This window comes from Anser brachyrhynchus (genome assembly GCF_964034855.1).
Source record: "Anser brachyrhynchus genome assembly, chromosome: 17".
NCBI classification, from domain to species: domain Eukaryota; kingdom Metazoa; phylum Chordata; class Aves; order Anseriformes; family Anatidae; genus Anser; species Anser brachyrhynchus.
The window spans coordinates 8,808,703-8,827,374 of record NC_137710.1 but is presented as its reverse complement, the minus strand read 5'-3'; the positions used below and the strand labels follow the sequence as shown (position 1 = coordinate 8,827,374).

At 48.9% G+C, this 18,672-nt stretch overlaps 2 protein-coding genes across 11 annotated transcripts in view; both read left to right on the top strand.

Annotated features, from left to right (window-relative positions):
* The window catches only part of SEPTIN5 (septin 5), a 43,955-nt gene extending 39,345 nt beyond the window's left edge, over positions 1-4,610 (top strand). For all 9 annotated transcript variants that reach the window (XM_080559792.1, XM_080559791.1, XM_080559797.1 and 6 more), the window contains 2 exons: positions 317-419; positions 1,012-4,610. In XM_080559792.1, coding sequence (XP_080415918.1) covers positions 317-419; positions 1,012-1,068 — 160 coding nt within the window. In that variant the 3' untranslated portion in view covers positions 1,069-4,610. The remainder of the gene's footprint in view (positions 1-316; positions 420-1,011) is intronic.
* A 136-nt stretch (positions 4,611-4,746) lies between these two features.
* On the top strand, positions 4,747-9,772 carry GP1BB (glycoprotein Ib platelet subunit beta). Of its 2 annotated transcripts, none has more exons than XM_080559831.1 (2): positions 4,747-4,868; positions 8,175-9,772. In XM_080559831.1, exon 2 carries the CDS (start codon positions 8,260-8,262, stop codon positions 8,851-8,853), a length of 594 nt encoding a protein of 197 aa, XP_080415957.1. In that variant the 5' UTR covers positions 4,747-4,868; positions 8,175-8,259; the 3' UTR covers positions 8,854-9,772. The 2 variants fall into 2 exon arrangements, with proteins under 2 accessions (XP_080415957.1, XP_080415956.1); XM_080559830.1 differs by having other exon boundaries at positions 4,755-7,390.
* The last annotated feature ends 8,900 nt before the right edge of the window (positions 9,773-18,672 follow it).

Here is an 18,672-nt window from a genome sequence, read left to right as displayed (position 1 = left end):
AGAGATACTGATAGTTAGATAGAAATTGGCTGTAAATGTCCCTGCTAAATTTTCCAATGTTGTTACGTAAAGTGGTCAGAATTGCCAGCTCTTTCTGGCTGTTTTTTTTCTTGGTGTAATCCTGGTTTGGGTTTTCTCCAAGTGCATCCTACACCTATGTGCTAGATTGCCCCCACAGCCCTTCCACGTGGCTGGGTGCATGCTGCCACATTGCTGGCAGGTCTGCCATCATGAGTGACAGCCATCATGTGGTGACACCAAAGCTGGACAGCCTGAAGCGTAACTGACTGTTTCTTCCCTCTCTCTGTCTCTCTAGCAAGCTGACTCAGGACAACAGGATAGAAAGCCCAATTCCTATCCTGCCTCTCCCAACACCTGACACTGAGACAGAGAAGCTGATCAAAATGAAGGACGAGGAGGTGAGACCCATTTCTGCCTGGGCTGCCTTAATATTGGAGCTGAAATCTGATTCTCCAGGATTGCCCCGCAGAGGCTGTCCTGGGGCTTCCCGCTCCTGCCTCCCACCATTGCGGGCTCCTCCTGGTGTGGAGGGCAGGATGTGGATGTTGTGCCCACCTTCCCCTGTCAGGGAAACGTGGCTCTGTTCCACCCAGACATTGATGCTTCTGTGCTCAGGCAGGAATTAATCTTCTCTGAGAAATCCCTTTGTCACCCCCAAGGGACTACCCCGTCACCCCCATGCCCGTTACACTGTTAATCAGCACCACTCAGGGCGAGCCTCTTTGTCCAGGACCTCTGTCTTGGTCAGCCACACTGGCTGTCAGAGGCCTGATGGAGAGCCTGAAGCTTGGCCCTGTGGCTTTGTGCGGTGCAGATGGGATATGCTGGGCTCCCTGCCCAGCTGTCCTGCTAGGCTTGATAGACTTGTCACCTGCTGGCTGTGGTTGGGGGCTGGGGGAGCCAGAAACTCATCTCATGATGCCAGCCCCCAGTGCAGATCACCAGCCCCAGCAGATCCGTCTTTGATCGTCTCTCTTCTGTCTCATGCAGCTGCGGCGGATGCAAGAAATGCTGCAGAAGATGCAGCAGCAGATGCAGGATCAGTGAGGTGCAGGTACTTGGAGGGCAAAGGGAATCCCTCAGCGACCAACCGAAGTCTGGCAAGAGCTGTGGACGTTTAAAAAGAGGTTTCCCGTTGTATAAAGACTTGTGGGCAAGAGCTGCACCCGCACCCTCTAATTTATTAGCAGCAATGCTGGCTTTGCGGTCAGCTGGGTTGTGGAGAAGGCTGTTCACTTAACTGTTTACTGATGTGTATTTCTTTTTTTATTATTCTTTCTTTTCTTTTTTTCTCATTTTGTTTTTTTTTCAAAAGGAACTAGCCTGGGAAGTCTTTTAAGGCATCCTAAAAAGGGGAAAAAAAAAAAGAAAAGAAACAGATCTCCCTTTCCCATGTACTAATCTCTTGTTTGGGAATGCTCTGGTATTTAAAGTCCTGGTTTCTCTGGTGTACGAACTTGAAGAATATCTGTGTCGATGCACGTAGATGTTTACTCCCACCTGAGGTGCTGTGCCCCCTTCCCCACTCCCCTTGTCCAGGGCCAGCACAAGTGTTGTAAAGGCAGATGTTCCCTCCTGGGAGTTCAACCTGCGCTGCCAGGGGCCAGCTCTGGACCAGAGAGCAGGGACTGGGGGGTTCTCTGTGCACTGACCTGCCCAGGGGGCCTGCTGGCTGTCTGGTTTCCTGCCCGGGTTATTTGGTTTGCCTTCGGTTGGTTGGATGGCCGGGTTTGTTTTTCCTACGAACTCCAGAACTTTGCACTGAGCGGCAAGGAACTGAGTCTGTCAAGGGGTTGGTTAGAAGAAAACAGCTTCCACTGCCCTCGGCTGTGTCTTTCTGGCAGAGAGGATGAGTTACTGAGGATTACCAGCAATGATGGGCGCGAACACCTCCCCAGCCTGCCAGCCGTGCTCTCCTCCCATGGCAGGCTGGAGGGGCTGACAGAAGCACTACAGCAGGGCGCTGCAGTGGCTGGGTGAGGCTATCTCATGGTTTAGCTCTGGTCGCTCTGAGCTTCTCCTGAGGAAAGGGGCAGTTTCTGAAGGCTCGTACCAGAGGTCTGCAAGCTGCCTGGCCAGGCAGACCGCTGTAGGGAGCCAGGGGTGGCAGGGGGGCCATGGAGAGCTGCTGTGGGTCAGTGTGGCAGGTACAGGAGTGTCACTGCACTGGGCTGAGCACAGCCCAGCAGACTTGGCCCTTCCTCCCCTGCCCTTCCCCTGAGACTCAGTCCTTCTCCCTCTCCCCAGCCCTCTTCTCTTCCTGTCTCAGTGCTGGGAAAGCTGGTGGATCTGCTGGGCAGAGATAAGAGCGCTTTTTTGGTAGCAGCTTCTGTCCTGTTTCTGCTTCCTGCAGTATTTTTAACTTCCAGATCAGCCAGAGGAGAGCCCTGGAGTGTGATGTGCCTGACAGGGCAGGACTCACCAGCAACGCTGCCGTGTGTGCAGAGAATCAGGGGCTGCTGGAGTGAGAGACATTTGGCTCTTCCCTCCAACTCCAGGGAGTGCTGCCATGGGCTGGACCCTTCTGCTCCTGTGGCTGCCAGCCCAATTTCCCTGTCTCCCTTCCCTGTTTGTATCAGCTCCTCCATCTCAGGCTTTCCCCAGCAGACCTCCCTGGGCAGGAGGCAGCAATGGCCAGGAATAGCCAAGCCCCATAACTGTTGTTAGGTGCTGCGTTTATCTGATTCCCCCTGTGGGGCTTTAGAGCTGCAGAGGCTGGCAGGTTCAGGTTATTCTCTGTACAGAACCTCTGTTCGACTAGAACATGGGCTGTAGGGGCAGGGGAGACAGCCCGACACAGTGTGGAAAGACAAAGCAAGGGTGAAAGCCCACTGACAGAAATGTGCAAGTTGGGCAAGAGCAGCGTCCAAGGCAAACCTCTCCTAAGTGCCCTTCTGCTGCCTCAGAGGGGTGAGAAGTGGGGCAGGGGCACCTGGGGTTGAGCTCAGCAGGGCAAGGGTGAAGGTAGCTATTCTGTCCCAACAACATTTTTTTTTTTTCCTTCTCCCCTGTATCAGGCTCATAAATGACATTTGACAGTGCCAGCCTAGGAGAAGGAAAGGGCTCAGCCTGTCTTCAGTAACATGCCAGGGCCAGGTGCTTAAGGAGGAAATATAGCCTTTCTTTCTGCAATGCGCTTGCCTGAGCGACGGAGTAACCTGAGGTAGGAGCTTCCTCCAGGTTTCCTAGAGCTGCTTTGCTGCTGTTGGAAGCAGGAGGACTGCTGAGTTCTCAACTTTATCCGTGGTAGTGTAACTGGAAACACCTTGCAGTACCTGTCCCCTCTCTTTTCATACATGAGTTTTGTCTGTTAGGAGGATGTTCTGTTGCAGATGAGCACTATTCAGCTAAAGATGTTCCTCTTTCAAACAGATTAACTCCCAGAAAAAAAAGCAGATCTTTACCCTTCAGCATGGACATAAGAGGGCAGACAGCTTTTATCCTGTGCTGCGTGCTGGTGAGAGCACAGGGTACTCTGGTCGCAGGCAGGCAGGATTGCTGAGTGTGTATCTGCCTTGTCCCTCTGGGTGAGGAAGTCTCCATCAGCTCAGTGCACATGGCTTCTAGATCAAGTTGATAGCGTCAGCTCTGTTCTTTACAGAGCTGAAGTCTTCAACTACCAGCTGCAGAAGATGGCTTGAGCTGCACTTATTCAAAATGCATAGGAGTGAGGCACTAGAGACACAGCTTCTACAGAGGGGCAGGGGTACTGTTGAAATTCACATCCCTATGTCAGAGGTTCCCTGCCCAGAGCATCAGAGTTGGGGGGCTGCCTGGCAAGGGATTAGGGACTGACTTTTTGGGGCACCAGGGATCCAGACTCTGGCCTGGAAGGTGACAACAGTTTATAAAAGGATGAATGTTTTATATTGTTGCATTCAGCTGCACAGTAAGCCAAGAAGAGGCTCCCGAACAAATGCAGCTCAGCCATTTGGCTTTGGCAGTGAGAAGTGGGGATAGGAAGGTAATCTAACACCTCCCCTCACACAAACCCTCCGCAGTCTCATGTGCGACCCCTGCGCTCCCAGGCCCATTCCCACGCCTCTGCCAAGCTTTGCCCTGCCGAGCTAGTCACTGCAGGGGCTGCGTCCCGCTCCGCAGAGCTGTCTGTCCTGGGCTGCAGCTGGGGTTGTTGGTACGTCTCAGACCTTGTGCCTGACTAGGGAGGGAGCTGTAGTATGAACTCCTTGTGTGCTGCTGCTGTGCTGGTCCTGCCTGTGTGGAGCTTCCTGCTGCCTCCCCGCATGCCTCCCCCCAGAGAAGGAGGGGGTCCCACGTTTCGTGCTGTGCAATGGCGTTCCCTGCTCTTCCTCACAACCCCAGCTGTGCTTTAACACTGGCTTGCTCCTACCATGTGACTTCCTCACCCCCAACTCCATTCCTAAGCTCTTTGTTTCCCGTCTGTCTGTTGGGTTATTATAATATATATTTTTTTGTAAATTTCTGTTTGAACATTTTGTCATTGTGAACAAAGAAAAATGAAACCTTTTAAAACATATCCATTTTATTAAATGATTATTATTGTTATTATTATTAATAATGTTTACTACCTGAATTGATCAGTGAAATAAATACATTCAAAAAACCAACCTCTTTCTGTTTGATTTTTCAGTCCCCTTCAGCAGCATCGGTGATACGTTATGGACAGGAGAGGGCAAAACTGTCTGTCCTTTTATCCAGTTCCATCAGAGCAGGCTCCAGGCAGGCATGGGATTTCTGGACTGTGTTTATGTCAGAGGCTAGACAAGATGATCCTGAAGTTCTTCTGTCTTTAAGCTTCCCCTAGGAGTGCAGTCTAAATCAGCAATGAGCAGCTGGGCAGGATCCAATCCCAGGAAATCCACTTTGTAAGTAGCCAAAGAATCACTGCTGTCTGCTGTGTGCATAGTCAGGCTGGGTCTGGCTCTAGATTAGCTCCATGCCACACCTGGCCTGAACATCTACCTGTGAATAAAGTACCACCCAAATAAGTGAGATGTGGCTGTGGCTGGGCAAACTTACCCCGCTGTATTAAGGCTGCTCCCAAGCATAATGCAGGAAAAAATGCGTTAGTTTGTTAGCCCAAGATCCCTTTGCCACTCTGCCTGCCTGCCACAGTGAAACAACTGGAATGATCTGCTCCAACCTACTAGAAGTGTAAAGCTTAATTGTTTTAGAGCATCACAAAGAGATTCTCCCATGGTTAGGGCCAAATTCCGCTTTTGTTTACACCCTAAATTCTCCTAACATCAGCACATTCAGGGTGTTCACTGTTTTTGCTCTGAACCACCAGAGTTCCCCCACGTTATGCTGAGTACTGGGTGCACACTGCAAGGCAATGGAGAGTTGGGTTCAGTGGGGTAACAGTTTCACAATGTAGTTCGGGTGGCCTTAGCCTGTAGGATAGCCAATGCCTAGAGTCAGGCCCATTGCAGAAAATGTCTGTGAAGGTGTGATGACCTCAAGAAGACAAAATTATGTCTACATTTCCTGAGAATATTTTTGACCCTTGGACTTATCTGTTCAAGTATGTGTGTGATGCAAATTCTGAATGAAGGATGTGGTCAATTTTTCTCAGTAAATGCAAGTTTCACTTGTTGAAAGCTGCCAAGTCACTTAGCTATCAAAAGACCAGTCCCTTGGAACACTGTGTTCCCCGGTCTGTTGTCCTTCCTGTGGAACCAATCAACTTTATTTTGGCGTAGACAGTGAAATGCTAAGAGTTGTATTTTACCTCTAATAATCAAGAAAGGATGCAAGAACATGGTGGATCTTTTTCCTTGGCTCAACCACTGACAGCAATGAAGCCTCTGGAAATCCATTTCTTTCAGCAAACTTTCCACTGCTTATTAGGAGTAGACGTGTTTCACTGCTTCAAGAGAAACCTCAGGGACAGCACACTGCGAAGTGCTAGGGCTCACCACTCTGCCAAATAGTCTTCCTGATGAGATGGGAAACCAAAGGCCACGGTGCTCATGGACTGTAGAACAAACCAGTAACATCACCTTCCATGTTGAAGTACGTTTTGAGTTACTACTTTGCAGTTGAGACTTGGTGATGTTTCTGTTAGAATGCTGTCCTACTTTGTCTCCTTGTCTGGCCTGCTTGGTTCTGTGCACCAGGTGTACGTACCCTGGCTCTATTCACAGTGAATCATCTTTAAAAGAAAAGGCCAGAAAAAATGGTGGAGAAAAGGGATGTCATGCAGAGGAAGTGACTCTGGACTAAACAAAAACGAGGTGCTTCCTCTTGCAGGTATTTTCTCTCCTTTAGTTCTCATCCTAGTGCTATTCAGGCATAAAAAGCTGCAGGTAAAGTGTGTTTCTTGAGCTTACTGCAAAGAGAAATAATTTCAGGAAGTTTGTGAAACTTACTTGAAAATTATCATAAGGCATCGCCCAGAGTTATCACATTCCAGCTGATTCTGAGCTCTATAAGGTCCACAAATTCCATGGCTCTCTACAGAAACGCTGCTAGATTCAGCGTGATCCTCTCTTATTCCAGTGCCCAAACTTCCTCCAGAGTGAAGGGAGAGGAAGGGTTCTTCCCCCTCACCAAACTGCACAGGAGCAAGGCTGAACAGCTAGCATTTGGAGCAGCCAGGACTGGAATTTCTGAGCAGATTCTCTGCATAGATTTGTTGTTGCTCTACATGGCTCTGAGGCTAACTTGGCACATACAAGATGCTTATTGTGAGCCCTGAGGTGCTCAACATAAGAAATTAAATTGCCTTGTTCCAAAGGGCCAGAGGACAAAGCAGAGCACTTGGACCCACAAGAGGATTCCTCAAAGGGTCTGTGACTTTGCTGGCTGACTGTTAAGTGGGCAAGTGCTAACAGCTGTGCTTTATCTCTTTTGTATTTCCAAGAGCCAAAGGCTCAAACCTGAGAAAATAACGTGGAGGAAGCCCTTCTCATCCACTTACAGTGGTGAAAGGCAAAGTCTTCACCCTGCAGATATTTTGCCTGTACAAGAATAACAAGGAAACACTTGGGCAGTATATTTTGCTGTCATCATCCTCAGCATACTTGAATGCATTGCACTGCTGGTCTACTTGTTACCTAGAGCACGTGGGCACAGAATCAGAGTTATCGGTGCTGTCAGCATCTCTGCCAGCAAACGCATTCTTGCAAGCAGTGCCAGCTCCCATTTCTTGGAAGACTTGCTCAATGAAGGCTCGGCTTCCGGTGACATGCAGCAAACTTGCAGAAGGCCTCATATGGGAGGTGTCCCTGGGATGAGCCTGACCCTTATCTTGTGAGCCAGCTGCAAGGGGATTATTCAGGGGTTCAGCTATGCAGCTGCAAACACTCTTGCACTGACTGGACTGCCTTAAGACCTTTCTCTTGTGTTGTAAAGCCAGCAAGAAAGCAAGGATTGATCTGCCTTGGTAAGTCAACAAAGCTCCCTTCTGCCCCTTCTTTCTTCCTTTCTTTCTTTTCTTTCTTCCTTTCTTTCTTTCTTTCTTTCTTTCTTTCTTTCTTTCTTTCTTTCTTTCTTTCTTTCTTTCTTTCTTTCTTTCTTTCTTTCTTTCGACAGATTGCATGAAAAAACAGTGCCTCATTGCAGGCACGTGTAGTATTCTCTTAAAGAAGTTATAGCAGGCTGTGTTCAGTGATGGTATGAGACTGCAATACAAAGACATGGGTCAATGAACTGTCTCCCAGCATGGTCACAGCTTCAGATTATGCATCTGCAGGAGCAATGTCTAGTGTGAAAAGCTCCACAGACCTCCTCCCAGTGGTCAGCACCCTCTCTGTTGCCTGCGGACTGTTTTATCGTGTCTATTCAAAACTGGAAAGACTATTTTTTTACTTGTGGTAACAGTAAATTTATTTCTGAATCTCCTCTTGCAGTTTACAACAGTTTTGCTTACAGATGTAATTCAGTGCTATGATAAGGCATGAGCAGTTTCGTATTCTATTTTTTTACTTCCTGACATGAATTTTCTTGGCTTCCCTATAAATTGTTCTGTAGTAATGCTGAAAGTACCAGCAGCTCTTGTATGCTTCTGAGGACTAGTAAAAATTTGATGGCTGCAACTAAGCCTCCCAGCATTCATCTGCTTATATCTCTGCCCAAGCTCATGTTTGGGAAGACCAGGAGTATTGCCTTTCTTGTAATGAAAGACCAAGATTTTTCACAACACCTTTTTTTAACTCTGTTCTTTTCAGATCTTTCTAGTCCAAAAGTCTGTGGTGTCTACTTGCCTGATCTCCACCTCACCCACTTTTAGTGGGGGAGTGTTTGCAGGTGAAGATGAACAGAAGGATTCTCTTCTTGCCCTTCCTTGGCTTCCTCCCACTCGTGATACCTACATGCCCTGTGCCATGCAAGTGTGCCACCAACATTATTGACTGCACATCAAAAGGCCTAACTGTAACAAAACTACCCGTTGCTTTCCGGCCATCAGCTGAAATTATCAACCTTGCTTACAATAGTCTCACCTCTATTCCCAATGGGCTCTTTGACAACCTAAAGAACCTCCAGACAGTCCACTTGCACGGCAACCCTTGGGAATGCAACTGTGACATTCTCTATTTGCGCTCCTGGCTCCAGTGGCAGCAGAACCGGACCTTTTACAGGGATGTGAAATGTGCTTCCCCAGCTCACCTTCAGGACCGGATCATCGCTTATCTGACAGAAGACGAGATCATTTCCACGTGCCAGCACTGGTACTGCACCCTGGCTCTCTTCTCTCAGCTCTTTTTGTTCATTCTCCTTTTAGTCCAGGCTATCTTGGTCATCTTCATCATTCTCTACCTGCGGAGATTTCGGAGGATGACTGCCGAAGCCCGGAGTACCACCCAAGATCTACACCAGCATGCAGATACCTGGCCCCTACAACAGTGATTGACATCAGCAGAGTGAGGGTCCCTGTCCCCCTTGAATGTTGCTATGCCAAAGCCACGTGGGTTGTGATACCCAGAGGGGACCGATTTGTGCAGCATCTGATCCTGACTGCAGTCCAGAGCAGGACTTGGAACTGATCAGGCACTTGCTGTGTTTCCAAAGAGCAGATCTTTTGCTTCTTAATGTTTTTTTTTTTTTTTTTTTTTTTAACTCTTCAGCATCATCTTCATTGCTTTGCTGAACTGGAAGTAATTCTGGTTTGGTAGACTATGGAAACCATAAATTACAGCAACCAGAACTGACTCAAATGGCTCACAAGATTTTAGGGGCTGCAGCACTCAGTCCCTCCTGTGCTAGCATATTTCAGCTGTGCTTTCCATGATGCTTGTGGTTTTACTGGGTCAGGCCAGGACAGAGGTGGACGGTGAACTGGATACTGGACTAGGACAACAGAGAAATACACTTTCCTTGGTGCTACCACTGAATGCTTTGGTAACTTTGGACAAGCGACTTAAGTCTTCTCCTGCCTCAGTTTTCCATCAGTTAAACAGAAAGGATGTTTCTTCTTGCCTTCTTCTTGCCTCATGCGTATGTTTTATTCTTCTGTGGGAGAGAGGGGGAATGTTTAATAGCCTACCTGTTTACCCCATCTTCATTCTTTTTAATCTACTGCTAGTGTTAATACTGACTTCAGCTGCCCTGAGTCAGAGCGGGCCCCAGTGTTCCTGAGAAAATCCCCCCAGGCCCGGAGCTGTGGCACCAGAGGCTCCTCGGGGCCATGTTGGCGCTGCCCCTGTCCCCACAGAGACCTGCTCGTTGGGGCTTCCAGCTGCAGAACCCATTAACGTGCCCACTGCCGGTTATTATGCCTCAGATATTTTTTGTAATGAAGCAAAACTGAAATAAAACAACGATGACTGATGCTGTAAGGGGCTTTTTTTTAAAATTATCTTTTCACGTGCTCTGCAGCGCCGCCGCGCCGTGAGGCGGGAAAGGGCGGGAAGCGGCGGCCGCGCGCGGCGCTGAGGGAAGGGGCGCTGAGGGAAGGGGCGCCTCGCGCCGAGCCTCGGCGGTCGTTAACGGCTCTTAACGGCCCTAACGGTTCCTTAACGGCTCCTAAAGGCCCCTAACGGCCGCTACAGCCCCCTAGCGGTCCTGGCCGGCCCCGACGGGCGCCGCCGGCAGCCTCTTCGCACCTTTAGGACGGGGGCTGCTGAGGGGAAAGCCGTGAGGGGGAGGAAGGAGGGGAGGGCGGCAAGGAGCCGGGCTGGCCGCGGGGCCACCACAGCATGCCCTATGGCGACGGGCAACCCCCCGCGCTTGGTAGCCAGGTGTGAAGGTGGAGTCTGAGGCGGGAAGGTGGAGCCAGGAGCGGCCAGAGCTGAAGGCCGAGGCCGGATGGAGCTGAGGTGAGGTGAGTGACATGGTGGCCTCTTCCCGCCCTTTCCTCTCTTCCCGTGTCCCTCTGTGCCGCCATTTGCCTGGCTGGGTGAAGGAGTTCCACTCCATTTTTTTTTTGTTTGTTTGTTTGTTTTTAAATTCTGCGGATTGGGCATTGATGGGTTTTGTAGCCAATGCACCTCTTGCCGGGGACTGATCAATATCACCAGCGACCACCGTGGCACAGCAGACGCACAGCTCTGCTGGGGGCCAAACCCTGAGGAGATGCCCAAATCGATGCTCCGTGAGGCCCCGTGACACTTTCAAATCACTGGGTTTTAAGTATGCTAGCATTATTATTACTTCCCTGAGGAACAAACTTTCCACAGGAATAGAAAGACTATTTTCCTGGCTTGTTCTTCTCTGGTGTCCTTTTCCCAGAATCAAGATGCAGATTCGTAAAGTAGTCACACAACACATTGTCTTCCCTCCAGCCCTTCTCTCTTTTTTTTTTTTTTAATGTTAATTATGCAGTTATTTTAGCTACCTTGTGCCTGTTGTCAAAGTTCATTTTATTTTCTGATCCATACAAAGTATGTAAAAAGACCTTTGCTTGCTTGATGCCACTGCCAAGCGTGGTAGTGAGGCAGGGTGAATCCCCAGTTTTGCCTGCAGATTTTCAGCTGCATTTACCTGGGCTGGAGGATGTTGATAGTACATGTGGGAAGGTACTGACAGTGCTGCAGGAATGGGCTCAGTTGCTGGGAGAGGCTGGACTGGGAGCAGACACGATCCCGGCGCTGTGAGTGCTCAGCTGCCTGCCTGTCAGCACTGCTGTGGGGTGCTGGAAATCCTTCAGGACTTGGTGTGCCCACAAAGGCAGAATGATTGCTGACTTCGGTTTCAGTTCCCCCAGTGTCCTGACTATGCGTCATTAAGTCTTGGCACGTGGAAGGTAAAAAGCCTTTTTGGCATCTTTTGCACCTGTGAAGAATGTGAACAGCCATAGCAATGTGATAATGAATGGCACTGAGCGCAGAGTGATTTGTAGGCCATGGCAGCATGTCTAATCCATAAATCTAGGGCCTGCATGTCTTGTCTTCTCCTGGCTTAGAAAGCTGCATGTCACAGATGCTTTCCTGCTCCACTGCCCTGCGGAGGATCTGCTGTGCTGCTGCTGAAGGAAGGGATTCTCCAAGGCTGCACAGTGGTCTGAAAAAACAGTGCTGAAATAGGGCAAAAATAGTTGCAAAGCTTCCTTGCGAATTCTTTCCTGGTATTAAAGCCAATCCAACACCTGGGCATGCAGGGTTGGTCTGCCAGGCCTGCTGGACAGGCTGCTGCGTTGCCAAAAGTTCAGGGTGCTTCAAAGCAGTGTCTTTCTGGCTGAAAAAAATGGGAAACTGAACCAAAATGTGTTTGCAGCCTTCATGGTGCAAAACTGTAAACCTGAGATGTCTACAAAGCAGGTCAGCACTACCTAAGGAAAGGACTAAATGGCTGGTAGGTGACTCAGTGGCTGTTCTTTGTTTTCAATGTGCTGGTTTTTAGGTATCTGCATGGTGATTCTTACATGGCTTGTAGAGCAAACAAGTCCTGAAAGCAGAACAAGCTGATTTTGGAGCCTAGAGAATTTTAATTAAAAATCCCACAGAAAATCAGTTTTTAAGTCCTTTCTGCTTACAGCAATAAGGTTTATGTTTTGCCTCAGGATTGCTGCAAGCATTTACAAATTGACTGGGTTTACGTGACACCTGGGAACTTACCTCTGTTGTTTTAAGTAGACTTTGATAGTTTTCGCACCCCTCGTTTGTGGGATAAAAATACTACGTTTGTACACATAAAGAACAATTTGCTAACATTCACTGCAGGGCCTGGTCATTGAGACAGACCAATTCTGTGCAACAGTCAGGAATTAAGCAGTGCTTGGAGATCTTGTGGAGGCACGTCCTGTAGAAGAATGGCATATTCCAGTCACACATAGTCACAGCTGTGTGCTTTCTGTATGCCCAAATGGGAACATTTAATAGATGCCTTGGTGGCAGCCTGGTCTGGGATTTGTTGCATTGCTTACAAATTGCAAAAGACATTTTTCATGGTCATTAATTTGAGGCTACCTGGTCTTCTTCAAAACCCTGACTCCCCTTCAGGATTGAAGTATGCAGGGCATCTCAGAGAGAGTGCCAAAAAAAGCAGTGGTAATTCAACATCATGGGACATCTCATCTGTCCTAGGGTACATGGGAGAAGAACTATTTCAGATATGTTTAGAAATGGCTTCTACATTTTTGTATATTTGCATATGAAAACTGAGGCTCCCTCAGGCTCACAAGTATTTTTATTATTATTATTTTAATTTATTTTTTATTTTTTAAGACTTGGAGAAGAATGGAGAGCACAAACTCTAAATTAATAGGTTTCTACGAATGATTAGCTGTCTTGAATAAATGCTTTGAAAGCATCAGGTTGCAGTGTTAAGGTTCTTTTTGAAGATAATGCATTCATACATACTGTATATCTAAATAAAGGTATATATTCTATGGAAGGATATGATAGAGCTCTGCTGGAAGACGTAAGATTTGAGTGGTTTCAGTCTAAACCAAACCAACTAACAACAAAAACACCAAATCACCCTCTTTAAATACACAAGTCTTTTTTTTTCTTTTTTTTTTTTTTTCATTTCTTTGTGTGCCTCGTGGTCTGCTTGAGTTCTGAAACGTCTGTGACTATGGGAACAGAATATGCTGCGAGGTATTTCTTTATATTCCCATACCACAGCGTTAAGCCGAGAGCTACAAACCAACACGCCAAGAACGCCCTCTATGGATAACTGTCCGTTTAGGCTGCGTAACATTGATCTGCCGTCCTCGTCTGTCATAGCTGCTGATTGCTCCTAAGCTGCCCTGTCACAGCCGCTTGATGCCATACAGTGTCATCTCTTTTGCATGGAGAGAGGGCTCTGCTCACTGAATAAATGACTTTCTCGAGATGATTCCCATATTGACATGCAGTTGGGGTTTGCTCGGAAGAGGGCAGCAAATAGCTTTTAATCTCCTGCTTGCTTTTATCAGCAAAACCAATGTGAGATCTGGGCTAGGGAGAGGACGAAGGCAGGTGCGTTGTCCAAGCAGCAGACACTGCGTTTTCAGCCCGTGACTACTGGTTGAAATAGTCCCTTTCTTGTTGGCATTCCAAAATACCAGACAAACTGTGGCAGGGAAATGCAGGTGTCATGTTGTGAAGGCTGTGAATAGTGTTGATTCCCTGGGTTGAAGTACCATTTAACACTGATATCGCCTGTTGTGAATAATAGCCCTCAGTTTGGTTGCCTCTCTTGTGAAAAGCTCTGCCTGAATTCGGTGAGCTTTATCCAGCAGGGGCTTTTACCTCCATCACTCTGAAACTCACCAAGAGGTGCTGCGGGTGCCCACACTTGCTCCATCTCCATTACCTGATCTTTCAACACAGTGTTAGAAAAATAGTTTTTTTCCCAGGACGAGACTTTAATTCCCTCCCATTGATCATGGCCGAAGTAGAGAGCTCAGTTGGAGATTTTATTCCAGAAACAATGGCCCCCTTATGTGCTGTGGCATGAGCTCTGTGAATGAACCTGCTGGTGAAATGAAGGCTTTTCCCCAGGCCATTTTGTACCTTTCTCGGGTGAATCTTCATATTTGATCAGCTGCCCGGATTCTTGCAGGGAGAGAGAAGGGAGATAAAGCACCAAGTCTTTGTGTTCCAGGGGGTGTGAGACAAAGTGACAGTCACTGGGACTGGGTTTCATATTGAGTTTGCATAAATCACCCGATGCTGCAGCAAGAGTGTCCGCATTCAAACCTGTGAAGTGGAGGGCCACTTCCCTGTGTGGCTGTACGTGGTTTTCTGCCTGGTAACACCTCCCTCCAGGTCCAGTCCCAAGCCTCCACCCTGTGCTGCCTGTTCTCAAACCAATGCTGTCGTCATCCTTCTTGCCTCATCCTCAGCCCCACTGCCTATTCTGTTGGTACCTGCTCTTCCCCACCCTTCCAAGTGCTGTCAGCATTTCTCAGGTTGTACGTAAAGTACAGCTTGCTACTTTGCTGTGTTTGGTACTTTTCTGGCCAAACTGCACCACAGTGATTAATTTGATTATCCAGTGCAGAAGGCTTTGAAAGCAAGACACTGGTGAGCTCGTTCACTTCCTCTCCTCTCATCCCCTCTGCCACTATCTGTCAAGGACGACGTTTTAATGCTCCCATTGCTTCCTTTCCTCTTTGCCTGAGACCTGCAAAAGTGCAAGAAGCAATGCTGTACTTCTGTGCTCTCTACCCCTAAATGAAGGGAAATTCCCTCTCAGTGATGTACCTGAACCTCAGTTTGCAAATCCCCCTGTGATTTCCCATAGTACTTCAGGTAGAGCTTTTTGCATCTGTCCATTGTCTGTAATTTGAAAATAGATCATGCACCAATGCAGATCTGAGAGAAGGCTTTGCATGAAATGCAGCACAGTTTGAAATGTGTGGTGACGTTCACACTGTGCGAGAAGTCAAGTCACTCTTCGGGCAAGCCGCTGTGTGTTGCAATGAACAGGTTTTTATCCTAAGTGTGGAGGGAAAAAATGATGTGAAGATGCAGCTGCTGAAAATGTGTCTAACTCAAAGGCAGGGGAACTAGGGAGTGAAATCCTAGCCCTGCTCTGTGCTGCCACTGACTTCAACAAAGCCAGGATTTCCCGAGCCTTTGGAGGGTGCTGAAGAGGTGTGCTAGGCCCTGCTCACAAACTGCTGCGATGGCTCGTGGTGAGATCCAACACGGGAAGGCCCAGCTGGGGGGTGAGGGCACTTGGTTATGCACATGTTGGTAGTGTGACATTAGTTACGTACAGTAGGGCAAGTATTTCTAAAACCACCAAAAGTGTACAAGTGCTGTCAAAATGAGAGGAAATTGGGATGAAAATTGGGCAGCGTACCCCCTAGCCTTGTTCCAGCGGTTAACTAGCTTTCTTGTGGAAAAAAATGCATGTAATTGTAATCACCGCTTGTCTGTGGGTTTCCACATTCCTGCCTTGCCTTGCCTCTATCTGTAGGTGTCTGCAGGGCCCCACGTGCCAGGCACTCTGTGTTCCCAGGGATGGGAAATTGTGAAATCCTTGTGGGATGGGAAATTATCTGGGATGTTTCCCACCTTAAAAGGGTGGGGGAGGAGGAACTTCAGTACTTGTGAACTAGGAAACAGACATTAAACAATTCCACAGGCTTTTTGGTCCCCTGTTTTAAAAATAGGTACTTCTACCAATTGTTCCTTCATCTTGACAATTTGGTGGGTTCTGATGAAAATAATAATTCAGTGTATGGGTCCACCAGCATTTTACCTTGTGCAGTGAGGAGGGTCTGTCAGCTGAGGGGTGTTCTCTTGTGCCTGGCAAGACAGCAGAGGAAGAGGAAGTTGAGGATGGGGTAAATGATCTCTCCTGGTGAGACTGCCAGTGACCCCAGGGCCTGGTGGTCTGCTGCTGTTGAGGAGCTGTGGCTTGTGGTCCCACCTGGAGTGTTAATCTCCGTGGAGTTAACATTTCTGAAGGAGGCTGGGTCCGGCCTATGTCACAGCTTTATTTTGTTGTGCAGGTGGATCTGCCTGATGGAAGCAGCGCAGGGCTGACGGCATTTTGGGTTGCTCCCCTGGAAAGCACAGGGCTTTTGCTGCTCAGATGCTGAGAATTTATTAACGACAGCAATCCATCCACAGGTCTTGGAACAAGTCCCAGCACCCCTGGAGGTGCTGAGCTGCACGGGTTGACACACTGGGAGTGCAGGACCCACCATGTTCCTCCTAGTTCAAAGGAAATAGCAGTCAGGGAGGGAACATTTCCCCTGCTGGGGAGCAGCTGAGTGCCCATCACACAGCAGCTTTTGCTGGGGGAAGAGGGCAGGGCAGGAGGCAGCGTCCGAGGGGAGCGGAGCGGGCAGGGGCCCTGGAGGCTGACCCAGCCCAGGGGGCTTGGCCTTAGCACAGCTGAGGGCCTTGGGCTCCCCTCGCTGGGCGCAGGGTGCAGCCCCCAAGGGCTGGGGCGAGGGCTCCTTGGGCTGTGTGATGCTGAGCGCGGTGCTGTTAGGTGCTGCGCTCTGCCGGGTCCCTGCAGCCCTCTGTGCTGGCGCCAGCAGGGCGTGAGGGGACTGCTGACACAGACTGGTTTGGAATCATGTCGGTGCCCAGGACAAGAGGCATGTGAAGCTGCTGTCCTTCCTGCTGCAGGAGCCTTATGTAAACTCAGCTCTGGTTTTTAATGACTGCCCACGAGGAAAGGTGACACTTGGTAGAGTGCAGGGCACTATCCCATACCCCTCTCTGGAGCACTTCTCCTGAATCCTTGGGCCACGACTGGGCTGCCAGAGTTTCCTGTATCCAGCAGGACAGGCAGTACCCCACCTGGCACTGGCAGGGTTGGATTGGTGCTGCGGGGAGCCCCCGAGGGCTGCAGGAGGCATCCTCAGCAGCTGCCCGGGGTGGCCAACACTAGCCCGTCCTCAGGTCTTTCCCCTGCACAAGGGAGGTCTGGGCTGAGCACCCGTTTGCTGCTGTGAGCTGCCTGGAAGAGGTTCCCTTGCTCAGGTGGAGAGCAAAAACCTCACTGGGGTGTTCAGCTTCAGAGCTAGCAATGCTCAGAGCAGCCTGACAGCAAGCAGTCCTCAGGACGAAGTCCGTGCACACAGACTTTTGGGTGAACTGTAAACCAGAGAGAGAAGAAAAAAGGTGTTTTCCTGACAACAAGGAGCTCGGTCTGGACTGATTGCTGAGTTGCTTACTGAGTTGGCCTTGCTGTATCCTCGGCAGTTCCTACAGATGGGAATGAGTGGCAAGAATAACAGAGGAGGGAGGATCTGGTTACACACTTGGAGAGGAATGCCGGGATTTCCTTGCCTCTCGATGCTGGTTCACCTTTCTGGCTAATTCAGCCCTGGCTGAGTCCAGCACAGCAGGAAAGGGAGGTACTTCTGCTGGGGTTGCTGCACACTCCCAGATACTGTCAGTTTATGTCAAGTTGTACATAAAATAAAACATAAACTCTATGGGAACTGCTGCATGTGAGCTTGCAATGGAGAGAAAAGCAGGAGAACTGACTTGTGGGCTGCCACGAGGCATGCCTCAGCTTCACAGCAAAGTAGCTTTTGCAGGAAGTTTGTGAGCAAAAGGAAAAAGCTGAAATCTGTTTTACTGAGTAGAGTTATCAAGAAAATTAATCTCAGAAGTATGCTAAGTTTGAACATCTGTAAGCGCTTTGAGATTGGTGAGTGAAAAATGCTGGGCAGAGGGAGAGGGTGTATCTGTGGTTCAGGGCATGGGCAAGGATATACCTCCTGTCTGCAGCCTGGCCATACAGTAACTTCTGAAAAACTATTTCTTTGCTTTTAAAATGTATCTGACTGCACTAAGTGGCATGACGTTCTCAAAATGTTTTCCTTGGCTTGTCCAATGTCTCCTGGCCTCTATTTCTTCTCTCTTCTTTCCCTATTCTTTGCAAATAATTCAGTTTGAACCTTACTTTACTTTGTTTAGGTTTAATATTTCCCTCAAATATTTAAGACTATGATACTTATCTGGAGCAGCAAGCCAAGGAATCACAGAAATTCTGTGTTAATGTCTCACCCTCCTTTTGCTGCACAAAGGCTTCCCTGAGCAGATTTGTAAGCTCCCCAACTGCTGCTCATTGCATCCTAACTCAGCATAGAGGATTTGGTCTGAGTTACCTTTTGGATGGTGAGACACCTTAAAATCGCTGCAGCGCTGTTCATCCTCTTACCCACCTTGTGATGAACGTACTGTTTTGGGGGGGAGTTTGGGGATGTGCCTGCTCTCACGGTGTGTGTCAGCAGCAAAGCTGGAATTGAACACTGCTGCTTCTTGCATCCAGTTCCTGGGAACTGGGAGGGAAGGATGCACAGCCCAAGGTGGTTGCCTTGCATGTAGCTCTTCCTCAGCTTCTGAATATCTTGCACACTGCAGAAGAGGGACAGTGTTCCCCTGTTCTTCAGGTAGGTTTCCCCTTCTCCAGACCTCAGTGCCTGTGGTTAAGTTAGCCTTCAAGTTCCCTCTAGGTTTTGGTGTAACTGGGGTTGGAAGAGTTGGTGCTCTGGGCTGGCATCAGCATACTGGGGGCACTGCCTGTATTCAGGGCTTGTGCATGGAAGGGCACCAGCTGCCTCCTCGCAGAAGTTTCATAAAATGCTGTCATGAGGCTTCTGCAAACATTCATATCCTGGATGTTACCAGAATGACAAGGGGACAAGGGCATTTTTCAGTGCGTGCTGCAGTTGGGAGCTGCTATGTTGGGGTGAGATACCTTTAACTTTGGTCCTGCTGAGCATGAAATGCACCCTGCAGTCTGGCAAGGCGCAGAACTAGCAGTGGGAGCAGAGGTGGCACAGTGTCCTCTTTCAGTGGGCAAGAGCAGCCGGATCCTGCT